The following is a 14,200-nucleotide window of genomic DNA, read 5'->3' as shown; positions in this document are numbered from 1 at the left end:
CAGTCTTTGTAGATGAAAGGTGCTATACAACTGTAAAATAATATTTTTCTAAAATTCCACCAAAATAGAACAAATCTTTGGTATTGTTAAATGTAAACATAAACACAACAGGCCTGCTCCGTTACCACTCAGTATAAAAATCCAGAATAACCTTATTGACTTCAGTGAAGTACTCCAGATTTAAGCCCAGAATTTGGCCCAATTGAACTATATATGATCTAAAGTAGAAGAGGATTCTTCTTTTGTTGTCTGCAGCTGGTACTTGGGAAGGAAACCTGCTCCTATAAGACAAACCTCTAACAACAATATATTTTAAATAACCAGCTAAATGAATAAACATAGAAGACAAATGTAAAAGAAAGTGTCAGCATCTCAGGAAACAGAAATGATAAAATCAGTTGCTATAAAAACAGATTTCCTGATTATCACAATCAACACTAATCTGTTTTTCTCATGTGTGGAATAATAAATCCTCCCCTTTATGTCTACACTAGGGAGGGATATAACCCTTTCTGTTACCTGGAATTTGCTGCAGCAAGCTGATATTTATCATTGTCTGTTGGTCTCCAATAATGTTTAACAAAAGACTTGGAATGATTCCAATGGGCTGCAGCTAGAATGGAGGAAAACACAATTAATGTTGTTAGATGGCTAAACACCTCTCACTGATGCACCAGATCTGGTTACATCAGTACTTGCTTGCTTCCTGGTGGCCTATAGCCACGATTTAATCACATTATCCTTTCAGGCCTATGATGGCCACCAGAAGAGAGCTTAGTTACTCATTTACGGTCTGAAGAACAGCAAACTAGGAACGACACTTTACAGATTGAACCAAACCCAGTACAGCCACTTGAAACATAAATTACAAATACTTTTGCTGAATCTAGATCACACATTGCTATACCAAGGTAACAATATATCATCCCTTACCCTCAAGGCTTTGTTTCCCAGCATTTGAGATCAGAAGACTCCGGAATCATCAGTCTATAAGCAATTCTAATGTGGGCAGTTTGACTGTTGCTTTTACATTTAGAATCAGGTTTTTTTTCTTGGCTTTTCTTTCTTTCTCTGGGTAACCATAATTGAAGAAGCAGCAAAGCATCCTGTGGCACCTTATAGACTAACAGACGTTTTGGAGCATGAGCTTTCGTGCATGCATCCGACGAAGTGGGTATTCACCCACGAAAGCTCATGCTCCAAAACGTCTGTTAGTCTATAAGGTGCCACAGGATTCTTTGCTGCTTTTACAGATCCAGACTAACACGGCTACCCCTCTGATACATAATTGAAGAGAACTTTGAGCTAAAAATTATAGTTTTGCTATTACCAATGGAATTTTAATTGTGTATGTTTAGTAGGAATCGCCTTCTCTGACCTGTGTATTGTCTTAATGGAATTAAATTAATTTGCATAATCTCCCCACATTCCAAAACATTGGGCATGGACTGTTTCTAATCTAGAAGAACAGCTTAAAATATTTTTATATTTTCTAATATTTTTGTTTTGATTACTTTTACAAGTTTGAGTTATATTATTCTATATGTACACATACACAGTACGTACAGAAGTAGCACTTATTGGGGAAATGTTAACTAATTTTGAAGTGCAATAATAAAATGATTTTTTTCTTTTGTCCCAATATAAAAATAGAACATTTCGCCTGGCCAAGACAAGGGACCAAATTCACCACTGGCTCAAGTGGATGCAATTCCATAGCCTTCAATGCAGTTGCATCTATTTGCACAGGCAGTGAATTTTGTCCCATAGGTCCTTTTAATCCTTTGCCTTTCTGGTAGGAACCTCTCTTTCTCAGATGAGCTATTCTTTGACTTTTTTTTTTTTAATAAAGTTTCCATGCTTTGAATTCTACACATACTATGCTAAATTCTGGGGTTGCATAGGGTTGTAAATGAATGCAGAATATAGCCCACCTGTCTACTCTAGAGGGAAATATTCAGTAATGAAAAAGTAATATTCTTTTAATGCATTCAAAATTTACAAAAATTGCATTTATTATTAAAATCTCATTACACCTCAGAGCCAGCTTTGTGATTTCATTAACTGACTAATGTCAGCTAGAAATCAAGATTTTCTTTTTCCTTTGAATAGTCTTTAATTATTCCACTAAAGTCTAAATTGTCTATTATAATTGTCAGCAGATAACAGAGCAGTCTCTCCATAGGCCTTCCTGAGATTGATAGCAATGATCTGGCTGAGGATTTGGTTTTGTGAAATCCATTCACCTCTCAGTATGATATGTTTCAGTACCCTCTGTGAAGTACCAAGCCTCACAGAAATAGTTCAAAATATTGCAATTGATATTAATTTTTCAGGTCTAAAAAAAATTCTATTATGTAATAAGTACCAGTGATAATTTAAAAACAGCTTTTTCTACCAAACTGTTTCAGATGATTTCCACAAAGTCTATGCCTCCTCTTCTTTGAGAGAGAGAGAAGGCAGGGAGGGGATGCAGGCTGTGGTGGTTACTGCTGTCCCAGCAGCCATAGCTTCAGAGCAGATATGCATGAAAAAAATCCTTTGGCTAGGCAGGGGAACATGCTATGGCGGACGACCATAAGCTGGCTTTGTATTCTCCCTGCTTAAACTGCAGAGCCCCAACCTGTGAAGGGGGAGCAACAGGGCCTCTGCCATCTCTAGATTCAGGAAATAGAGCACTGCTCTTTTCCTTCTACCTGCCACAGGGCTTTTCAACCTGGGGTTGCTACCCTCCTCAGCACATAATGGAAAGTAGTGTAAGAAAAATCTCATGGTACAAATATGGGAGAGACCAGGCTTTGCTTTTGGCTGTTACAGCCCTGATCATGCCAACCTAGATGTTTGCAGAAGCCTGAGCATATTGGGACTGTTCTGAGTGCTGTTGTGAGTAATAAAAGTGCTGCGCCTTCTCTCGTGACAAACCCATTACTTGTGGAAAATGCCTAGCATGCTTCTGGGCAATGTACAAATAAAACAAATACAGATTCATGCTAAGAAACCAGGCTTTACTAATCATGTGCCCTTAACTGTACCACCAAGAGAAAAGAAGAGAGGAACCCAGGGAGATTTTGGAGAGATGGGTTGAAACAAAGTCAAAGCACTGCCAGACTGCTGGTGTCTGCCATAAACAGTTCCAGCCATGAGTTCTGCATGCTAAGGGATAAAGTAGTTCAGGAGACCTGGCAATTTCTCAAGGAGACAATATTAAAAGCACAACTGCCAACTATTGTGATGCAAAGGAAAGAGGAAGAATAGTAAAAGGCCATTATGGGTCCATCAGAAGCTCTTTAATGACCTGAAAATGAAAACGGAATCCTACAAAAAGTGAGAACATGGACAAATGGCTAAGGAGGAATACAAAAGAATAGCACAAGCATGTAAGGACAAAATCAGAAAGACTAAGGCACAAAATGAGTTACACCTAGCAAGGGAAATAAGAGGTTCTTTAAATACATTAACAGTAAGAAAAAGGAAAGGGTAGGTTCTCTTCTTAGCAGGCAAGTAGAACTAATAACTGAAGCAAAATAGGCAACACCTCAGCCTTCTTGCTGTCATCAGTTATTAGATACTCAACACAGTTAATACTAATAATCAAGGGGAAGCTATTCAAACCAAAATAGGGAAAGAATATGTTAAAGAACATTTAGATAAATTAGATATACTGTATTCAAGTTGGCAGGGCCAAGATGAAATTCATCTTAGAGTATTTAAGAAACTAGCTGAAGCAATCTTGGAACCATTAATAGCAATTATCTTTAAGAACTTGGGGCGGATAGATGAGGTCCCAGAGGACTGGAGAAGGGCAAACACAGTACCAATCTTTAAAAAGGGGAACACAGAGGACCCGGAAAATTATAGACCAATCAGCTTAATTTTGATGCCTGGAAAGATATATCAGATTATTAAACAATCAGTTTGTAAGCACTTAGAGGACAATAGGTTTACAAAGAATAGCCAGCATGGATTTGTCATGAACAAATCATGCCAAACCAACATACTTTCCTTTTTTTATGAGGTTACTGGCCTAGTGACGGGGGGAAGTAGGAGATGCGATATAGCAGGAGTCGGCAACCTTTCAGAAGTGGTGTGCCAAGTCTTCATTTATTCACTCTAATTTAAGGTTTCGCGTGCCAGTAATACATTTTAACGTTTTTAGACGGTCTCTTTCTGTAAGTCTATACTATATAACTAAACTATTGTTGTATGTAAAGTAAATAAGGTTTTTTAAATGTTTAAGAAGCTTAATTTAAAATTAAATTAAAATGCAGAGCCCCCTGGACCGGTGGCCAGGACCGGGCAGTATGAGTGCAACTGAAAATCAGCACGTGTGCCATAGGTTGCCTACCCCTGCAATATAGTAAGGCTTCTGATACACCCTCATGGGATAGTCTCATAAGCAAACTAGGGAAATGTGGGCTAGATGAAAATACTATAATGTGGATACACAATTGCTTGAAAGACCATAAAGAGTAATTATCAATGGTTCACTGTCAAACTGGGGGGATGTATCTCATGAGGTCCCACAGGGCTCAGTTGTGGGTCCAGTATTATTCAATATTCACTGGAGAGCTTGATTAGATTTTAGGAAAATTTTTCTATCTATAAGGACATTTAAGATCTGGACTAGGCTTCCAAGGGAGGTTGTGCAATCCCCATCATGGGAAGTTTTACACCTCTCAAGGATGGTCTAGGTATACTTAGTCCTACCTCAGCAGAGGGGGCTGGGTTTGATGACTTCTCCAGATCTCTTCCAGCCTTTCATTTCTACCATTATATGTTCTGTGTTTGCAGGAGGCATGCGATGCTGTTCAGTCTGCAGATAGCAAACAGCAGTCCTGGACGTGCTCCTAAGGCAGCAGAAGCTGCATCCTGGCTTGCATGTGGCCGGATCTTCCTTCCCCTTGCTGTGGGGGCTGCTGAACTCAGCGCAGCCTGGCTGCAGACAGCACATGGGGATGGGGGAGTGAGTGATGCACGGGACAGGGGCTGGCAGAGCTGCCCTGAACCGCATGCAGCCCTCGCGGTAGGATTTCTGAGCCCAAGGGAAGGAAGGGGAGGGCAGTGGACATCTCCTGATTGGCCGGCGCGCCGGGGACCAGAGTTAAAGTGCAGCAGCTCTAGGAAGAGGAGGCGGCGACAGCGGTTCCGCTCCCTGCTCCAGCAGCCAGAGCCGGGCACAACGCTCGCAATCAGCATCCAGGATGGGCAGCAGAGTCACTTTCTTTGAGGTGGGTGCCTGGCACCGAGGATCATGCAGGGCAGCGGAGTGGGCGCAGGGCTGGCATCGTAGCAAACTTGGGTGGGGTTGTAAAGAACGGGCAGGGAATGACGCGCGGAGCCCGGCGCTGCTGGGAGCAGCCCGATCCCTGGAGCTGCACAGGAGGGAGGCTGGAGGCTAAAAGTGACCGAGGAGTTTCTGCTGCAGTGAGCAGGGTGGGCTGCCGACTCGGCTCCTCCCGGCGGCAGCAGTGTCCCAGCTCATCTGCAGGGAAGCTAAAGGCTACCAGCAACTCAGCTTACTGGGATTTTCAAAAGCAGTTTTAAGTTGCAGGCTTTTGAAGCAGGGGGCTTTGACTTGCATAAAATGTAAGCACAAGGCCAAACCATCTGTGGCTTTCCCTGGGTGAGTGGGGAGAAGCTAGGCCATGTAGACCCATGGTTCAGAGCCTGAATCCCAAATGACACTAGACTCCCCCCCCAATTGTTATGTTTGTCTCATCCATGTAGCTCTTCCAAGGCAGCTGTTTTTCTAGTGGCCCTCTCTTCCTGGGGCTGATCACTCCAACTTGGCATTTTTGAGTGGCCAGGTGAAGTGTTCATGGTCAGATGGCCAGTCACGGGAGAGGAAGAGGATCTCTGTATCCTGTTGTGGATAGTTTCACAGGGTTACTTGTGGTTTGGGGAGGTCCGGGATCAATGGCACTCATCTCTTTTTACAGCCCTTCCTAATCCCCCTGTTATGTTCACTCTGCTCTGGGTATATATATCCTTGCTGTTTGAAAAAACAGAGGGAGATAAATGTCACTGGCAACGTTCATCTCTAGCTTCTTGGAAGACCCTTGTTAAATGCTGCATGTTGCAATGCTGTACATAGTAGGAGCCTTTTTAAAACATAGCATGAAAGCTTAAAAGCATATGCATGGTATGATGAATTAATTCCTGAGGTATTTCAGTACAAAAGCACTGAACCCCTAACACCTGTTGTGAGTCTCTTTCATCAAAGGAGATGACTTCTTTATTCATAAAGGCATTTGCACATTACAGTCATTTGCATACAGTGTCTGCTATGCTTTGGGGCATTGCATAAACTATGTATAATAATGGTCACTGATTAATAGAGCTGGCTTTTCTGGTTCTGAAAGACAGGTGGGAAAAGTTGTCTGAAATATTCTTGGCCATTTGTAAATGTCATTGACTATAGATTTTAATGATGTACTTGATTCTTGCATTAATATGTGTCAAATAAAAAAAACAAGAAAGAATTTAATACATTCAACTTTTTCTGTGTGTATACTAAACACAGCATCACAAAAAAGCCTATCTATCTTACCTTTTGGCATAACTCAAAGAATCTACATTTAATCAGCTACACTAAGCTCTAATGAGGGAGTGTGTCCATATCAGCTAATAGAAAGTTCTGAAGATTGGTTCATGTCAAAGCAGGGGAGTTGGAATTTCAAAATAATACTAATTAGCAGCTATCTAGATAACTCTTTCATTTTTGCAATCTCTCATTTCAGATTCTCCACCAGGAGACTCTCCCATATTAACCTAAAAGTAAATGCAAAGGCCTCTTTAATTAAACAAACCCCTGTAAAATGCAAAATTATCAGTAAAATCTGCCCATTTAAAAATTAACAGGGTTTTAAAACCAAGTGTCTGAAAAGCAGCTCCTCCGCCATTTACTCATCAAGTCCTAAGGTCCATGATTCTGTCTTTTACCAAAACTTAGAAAACACTTTAGCTATCTCTAGCACCTAAACAGGATGAGCTAGATTATCTCTGGCCCTTGCATGGGTGAATAAGATAAAGATGCACAGAGCCTTCCTCCTATGGCCCTATCTAGCTTACCCTAAGGAATTTTAAGAAGAAATTCCCATTGGTATTACCAATGTTTCTGCTGCATCAGTGTTAGCTTCATTAGCCCTAGCAGAGACAGGCACGTGGCAGCTTCTTGCACTTTTAGCTCAGTGTCAATTGTACTCAGTAGCCCAGACTAAAGGGGACAGACACAACTACAAACTCTGCTAGCTCTCCCTGAGCAACAATCCACTCTGTGCTTCATGCTTGCCAGTACAGTAGAGCTGAGCTGTCTGGCTGGCCATGAAAGCGTTGAAGACTCCATCTTCTTAAGGGGTGGTGCAGTGGCTGCATTCCATGGGAGATTTGAGAGGCATTAGACCAGATCATCAAGTCTGTTTGAGGTGCACTTCATGCCGGATTCAAGGTGTGGGTGATGGCACAACAAAGATGGCTTTGTATTCCTCGGGTGTGAGGGCAGCAGCATACGTTAGGCTGCTCTAACTTACTGACAATAGCCCCACAGGGTCTGTTATCCTGTTGAGGCTCATCACAGGGCAAAGTGTTTCTGCCACAGGCCCTGTATCTTATGTCATCCTACTACAGAGGACAGTGTTGGTCTGGTATAGCTGGCTTTATGTGAGCCAAGGATTCCCCTGTGCAAGAGGACTCCTCAACTTACCTGTGTGGCATGGAGCAGTGCAAAAGGACACCTATTGGAGGCCGAGGACCTGGCCCAATGTATCTCTCTCAGGCAAAAGGCTCCCCAGAGCCCTTGCTGGGTTGGTGCAGTTCTGCATTAGGCTGTGCCTAAAACACTATCTGGCCCACTATCAGTTGCTGCTCAATGTTAGTGATGTCAGCAATCTTTTCAGAGGATGTAAGGAATCCTGAACTCAAGTCTAATTAGGTCAGAAAAGAAAGGGGAAAAATCTAAGTACTTTAAGAGCGCCATCCTGAATCCACTGATATCAGTGGGACTTTTGCCAATAACTTCGGTGGGAACAGGGCCTGGCAAATATGTTCTCACCATGTTTGGGGATCATAAATAGTCTGTTTTTGGTTTAAGAAGCTTTCTCATTCACCTATAAGCTGACTCTGTAGGCCAAGCAGCCATTTTTTCTATTGGCCAGTACTACTGCCAGGAAACTCAACAATTTTTTTGTTCCTTAAGCTGGTAGAGATTCAGCAAACAACCACTAGTCACTTATGTTCCCTTCTCACCTATCTTTTGTCAAGAGGCTTTATAGGCAACAATTCCCAGTTTCAACCAGGGTTCACAATAAGGCAGGGAAAGTCGTGCAGTGGCACTCTTCTAAACTCTGCCTACAAAATAAGCTCTGCCCCATGTGAGTTGCCAAAATGAGATGCTGCTGTAGCTTATGCGGATGTATAAGATCATGATTGTTCTGTGAGTTCTACTGGCTACCTCAAGTGCTGCTTGAATGTGCCCACTGGCTCTGCTAGGCTCCTTGGGCTTGATTCGTTTCTGAGTGGTGAAAAAATAGAAGTAGTGAGACTCTCCCAATTGCCACCCACATGTGGCACCAAAATGACACAGTAAATTGTGTAGATCCATGATCTTCCTTCTCTTTTCTTACACGAGGAATGAAATAGATAACAATGTTGGCATTTAAATCATCACTAGGCATCTGAGCTAATGCCTAATGAGCTGAACAGGGCAGAACTCAATAGCTCAGAGCTATCAGGTCTCTCTGCAGACTCAAGTAGATGTCTGGTTTCAGTTCACCTTTTTGAGATTTTCTTCGCAGCCATAACAGCTAGATCCTTTTTAAAAAAATGAAAGCTGAGATTCTGGAGAACTAGATAGTAGCTTTAAAGAGGGGAAAGCATACCACAAGCACCGCATACTGCCCCAATCTGAGCACTATTGATAGCAGTGAGAAAGGCTGGAGTGAATAACTGCCCATACAGCTCACCTCACCAATTTGATTACACATATATGGATAAAATCAAAATATTTTAGTATTTAAAATTATAATGCTTCTTTGCATAAATTCAAAATGGAGTTCTAAGTAAAGAGAAGATAAGTATCTAAGTTGTAGGCCAGCATTGTTTATGATATACTCTGAAACCCTTGTTATACTGTGCAGTTCTGAAGCATCTTCCACTTGAGAATCACTAAGCACTTTACAAACATTAAAATCACACTCTGAATATTTGTACCTACTATTGCTATTGGCTAAATTTAGGATTATTGTTACTGAAAGATTTTTTTTTTCCATCTTATTTCATGCATTTGACTGACTTGGGACACAGTCAGTTTCACTTTTGGGTATAGCTACAAGGGGACTATACATTGCCCATGTGCATGTGAGTTAAGGGTACCGTGGGCATAGCACCTTTGCCCAGTTAACCCCAAGCACAAAATTGAAAGTGAGGTCCCTATTCTCTAGGAATATAAATAATATTTCTACAATTAATATAAGGGGGAATTAATTCCTGCAATGTAGCTGTAACGCCACCCCGCACCCCAGGAAATACTCCTAGTGTGTGAGATCCTCCCTGACACACACAGAGCCATCATAGCTAGCTGCATATCACCTCCAGTGCTCAAGGCTTACTGGGAGAAGGGAGGATGTGGCCAAAATGTCCCTTTGTCCTGGCTAGCACCAGCTACTGAAATGGTTCACATGGGCCATTGCAGTTGGGGTGGAAATTCAGGCAGCCTTCAGAGCTACTCTAACCTGTGCTGCAGTAGAGTGGCTCCTAGCAGTGCCAGGACAGGGGAGATGCACTGCCTTTCCCTTCATTCTCTGGCTGGGCTCAGCACTGGTTTAGATATGAAGCAGGCCAAAGGGAGGGTCCATTCTAGCCTGAATAAATTAATGTAACTCCATATCTATTCTGAGACTCATGAGATTACCGGATACAGGAATGTAACCAAGAAGAGAAGTTTAATACTTATCCTAGTAGTGACTACTACAGAGAGGGGAAACTGGTCAGTTCATGAGAGACTTAGGGCTCCTCTCAGTTTCAAACAACTTATAGAGTATTTTGTAAAACATTAGTGGATCAAAAGTAGGCAATTCCAATGCTTATTTATCAAGTTGGACATCAGTCAGGATTACACTCACAACACAAATCTAACTGTACCACACGTTGAAGAAGCACTTCACAAGAACATCTCTCTGTACAAAAAATCAAAAACAGTCACATGAATATGAGAAGCACTGCATGTTCTTTCATCAAATGGCAAACATTTATTATGCTATGGAAAGTATAGGCACATAAGCTCAGAAATGTACTGATCTGGCCTGATGTATCTATATTTTGTACTGTAAATGAACAAAGTGAACACTTACATTCTGAATAATTTATATTTTTTTCCCTAGCCTCTGATGTTAGTGTGTTCAGATTTGCTGAGTTCTTTAGAAATTCTTATATAGTCATTGTGGGTTATATTTGGTAGAGACATGGCCATTTAAGAAGTGACAGCTTTGCTGAGCTGTGTGGCTTTTAGAACAAATTACATCCTTCAGTTGCTCTAGATAGAGATCAGAAAGTGTTTTTAAAACAATACTTAATGAAGAGATTCTTATAAAAAGAGTGCAACTTTGAGAAATAGGCTTCGCATGACATTGCAAAGCACAGCCCACCACGTTACTTGAAGCAGGGCCCTGATTGAGCTCCATTGCAAGATTGAGGCCTAAGGATGGAATCCAGAAAGGGGCTTAGGCACAGAAACAACACTGCGATCCACAATGTCGGAGTTAGGTGCCTAGGGCTCCCTATACAATGAATGGGGAGAGGTAGGCACCTTGGATTGAGATCCACAAAGCCTGCATGCTCGGTGGGGAGCCGCCTAAACTAACTTGTGGAAGATGCCAGCAGGGGTGTGTGTAAACCCTGGCCCTCTATTGGAAATAGGCACCTGAGTCTGGGCTGCACGGAGGCACCTAGCTTTTCTTGTGATCCATGAACTGGGGGAAGATAAGCGCACCCAATCAAGGTACTTGGCTGCCTAGTTGCATGCGAGACCCAAAACAAAACATCCAGAGAGGGAAGGAGGTTGGGTTGCCAGGCGTCCAGTTTTTGACCGGAACGCCTGATCGAAAAGGGACCCTGGTGGCTCCGGTTGGCACTGCTGACTGGGCTGTTAGAAGTCCAGTCGGTGGCACAGTGGGGGCCCCAGGCTAAGGCAGGCCTCCTGCCTGTCCTGGCTCTGTGCGGCTCCTGGAAGTGGCCACCAGGGCTCTGCAGCCCTTAGGCGCCTGGGTGGCCAGGGAGGCTCTGTGCACTGCCCCCACCTCCAGCGCTGGCTCCACAGCTCCCATTGGCCAGGAACTGTGACCAATGGGAGCTGCAGCAGGCACAAGGGCAGTATGCAGAGCCTCCCTGTCCGCCCATGTACCTGGAAGCCTCAGGGACCTGGCGGCTGCTTCCGGGAGCTGTCTGAGGTAAGCGCTGCCCAGAACCCGCACCCTGAACCCTGTCCCATGCCCCAACCCGCTACCCCAGCCCTGAGCCCCCTCCTGCACCCAAACTCCCTCCCAGAGCTTGCACCCACCCCTGCACCCCGAACTCCCTCCCACATGCCAACCCCCTGCCCCAGTCTGGAGTCCCCTCCTGCACCCCAAACCCCTCATCCCTGGCCCCATCCCAAAGCCCGCACCCCCAGCTGGGCCTGCACCTCCAACCCCCTGCTCAAACCCCTCATTTACTGATTTTCTCTACTCTCTTTCAAAAATAGTAATCTTAGGTATTTCTTGTAAATATAGTAGAAAAATGTTCAGACAGAAGTGCACTCAGTTAACATGTCCCTTTAAGATTCTTATATTATATCATCAATAAACAAATTACACTTATTATATCAGTGTTTGGAATAGAATTATCTGGGGCCTTATCCTGCAAACCTTTACTCATCCTTACATGAAATAATAATCCCATTGATACCAACAGAATTACTTGCATGAGGACTACTTATGTGAGTAAGGGTTTGCACGATTGGGCCCTTGGTTTTCTGAGCCAGATGTGTTTGCAAATCACCAGTTAGGCAGATTTAGTCATAATTAGTTCTTGATGAATTCATTGCATTTAGGGAATGTCTTAGGTGAAAGATTTTTCAAACTGAAAATGACTGGATAAACAGAGATATGGTGTCTCTCTCCAGTGATGCCAAATTCTTTAAGTGCTAGGACAGTTTTCCCCATCTCTTCTTTAGGATGGACAGAGTTTTTTGTCTGTTTTCTTGGGCAAAGGAGAAGCACATTTAAAGTTTACTGATGGTGGGAAGGCTGGTTTGTTTGGTTTTTTGAAAAAGAGCTGGAGGGTAATTTTCAAAGGTACAAAAGGCAGTTACGTGTCCAACTCCCCTTAAAAGTTCAATAAGAATTGAGTGCCCATTTGTGTTCTTGAAAACCTTCACCCCGATCCACCCATCTCCCTGAAAATGCTGGGTTATCCGCTCCTGTATTTTTTCACGTGTTTTGTCTAACCTAGCTGAGTGATGATTCCTTATGTTACCCCAGTGGTTATACTAAATAACCAGCATGTTGCTCAGTCCCTTCATTTGCAGATAAAGGTGGTTTGAGGATCATGTGCAATTCAGCTACAGAAGTGTATGGTCTGATCCTGAGCATCTGCTATTCCAGGTGACTTCAGTCGTAGTTATAGGTGCTTGACACCTCTCAGGATCAGGCCTGCTGTGAGGATCCCTGTTTCTGGGAGGTTTGCAGACTTCGCAGCACTTACAGATTTGGGCTCTGACCTCACTGTGTTTGAAATCATGCTGGAACTTACTGTTGCTAATAACATGGTTCTAGCATGATTTCCCTAACGGGTTTGGATAGGAAGCTGTTCTTGAGAACAATGTTAGCAAAACTTCATCTTGACTAGGGGTGGATTGAGTTGGTACAGTCTACTCCAGGTGTCCCTTCAGTTTCCGCTAAACTGAAGCGGTCATTGAAAACAATTAAGTCGGCTGTGAAGATAACCCTCTTAATGAGAGCTGGTGTGGTGCTGCCTGCCTAGAGCATTGTTGGGATTTTGCAGGTCCTATTACAAAGATTTCCCTTGCTCTAATGATCTCTGGATTGCAGAGTAAGAAGGCTGAGTTTAAATGCCTGGGGCAGGGTTGCTTGGACTGCAAAGAAAATTAGGATTCTCTGTTTTAAGAGCACTCCTTTGTGCATGACAAAGATAAGGAAGCTATGCGTAAGATATTTGAATGATCTGGGAACACCTGAAGGGACGCAACCAATCTAAACCCCATGCTGCTGCCTGAAAAATGTTTTTTTATTGTTACAAGCAACACTTAAGATTTACAGGAAAAAAGTTTCCCCCTAGTTTCTTTACATTGTGCATTTGACAACACTTTGTATACAGTCAGTTTCACTGCTTCCCCTTTAAGACAGTTATTCAAGCCATGCCCCCGTTTGTGAGAGTCTTGGGAGAGAAAATCATTTTTAAAGACAGGAAAATGTGATTGTAAAGAAACACCACTTGGCAGGAAGACTCAGTGTTTGAAACTGACTGAATTTCAAGTTCACTGTGTTCCTTCAAGAGAACAAACATGTTTGTCTATTACTATTATAAATATATGTTTTCAGACATAAGTTTCAAAGAATTTTTGGTAAGTAGGAGTTTTGCATGTTGAGCCCTAGGTGACTCCTCTGCACTGAATTCTAAGCCCAGAAGCAAAAAAAATTCTGAGGGGCTCTTTTCCCTTGTATTATATCCATTGTTGCCTTTGTCCCATGAACTTTACTAAGTAAATGATCTGTGCCTGTCAAAGCTGCTTCAAGCACCTGTCCATATTGCCTCATAAGACCCCTGAGCTAATCCTGCTTCTTAGCAACAGAAAATCACAAAGAACAAGAATCCTAGAGGCTTCAAAGTCCTCTACTGCCATCTTCAGCCCCAAAGATTTTAGACATTATCTTTACACTGCAGTTGGGAACAGGCCTCCCAGCTAGGGTTGCCAACTTTCTGGACTGCAGAAAACTGAACACCCCTGCTCCGCCCCTTCCCCATCCCTTCTCTAAGGCCCTGCCGCTGCTCACTCCATCCCCCCTCTGCTCTCCCCCACCCTCGCTCATTTTCACTGGGCTGGGCAGGGGGGTTGGGTTCTGGAATGGAGCCAGAAATGAGGGGTTTGGCATGTGGCAGGGGGCTCCAGGCTGGGGCAGTGAGATAGGGTGTGGGAGAGGGTACGGAC

General features: G+C 43.1%; 1 protein-coding gene across 2 annotated transcripts in view; it reads left to right on the top strand.

Annotated features, from left to right (window-relative positions):
- The first annotated feature begins 5,126 nt into the window (after positions 1–5,126).
- The window catches only part of LOC120370281 (very-long-chain enoyl-CoA reductase-like), a 41,768-nt gene continuing 32,694 nt past the window's right edge, over positions 5,127–14,200 (top strand). For both annotated transcript variants that reach the window (XM_039484732.1, XM_039484730.1), the window contains exon 1: positions 5,127–5,228. In XM_039484732.1, coding sequence (XP_039340666.1) covers positions 5,202–5,228 — 27 coding nt within the window. In that variant the 5' untranslated portion in view covers positions 5,127–5,201. The remainder of the gene's footprint in view (positions 5,229–14,200) is intronic.

This window comes from Mauremys reevesii, linkage group 8, assembly GCF_016161935.1.
Source record: "Mauremys reevesii isolate NIE-2019 linkage group 8, ASM1616193v1, whole genome shotgun sequence".
Classification (NCBI taxonomy): Eukaryota; Metazoa; Chordata; order Testudines; family Geoemydidae; genus Mauremys; species Mauremys reevesii.
This window is presented reverse-complemented; position numbering and strand designations above follow the sequence as displayed.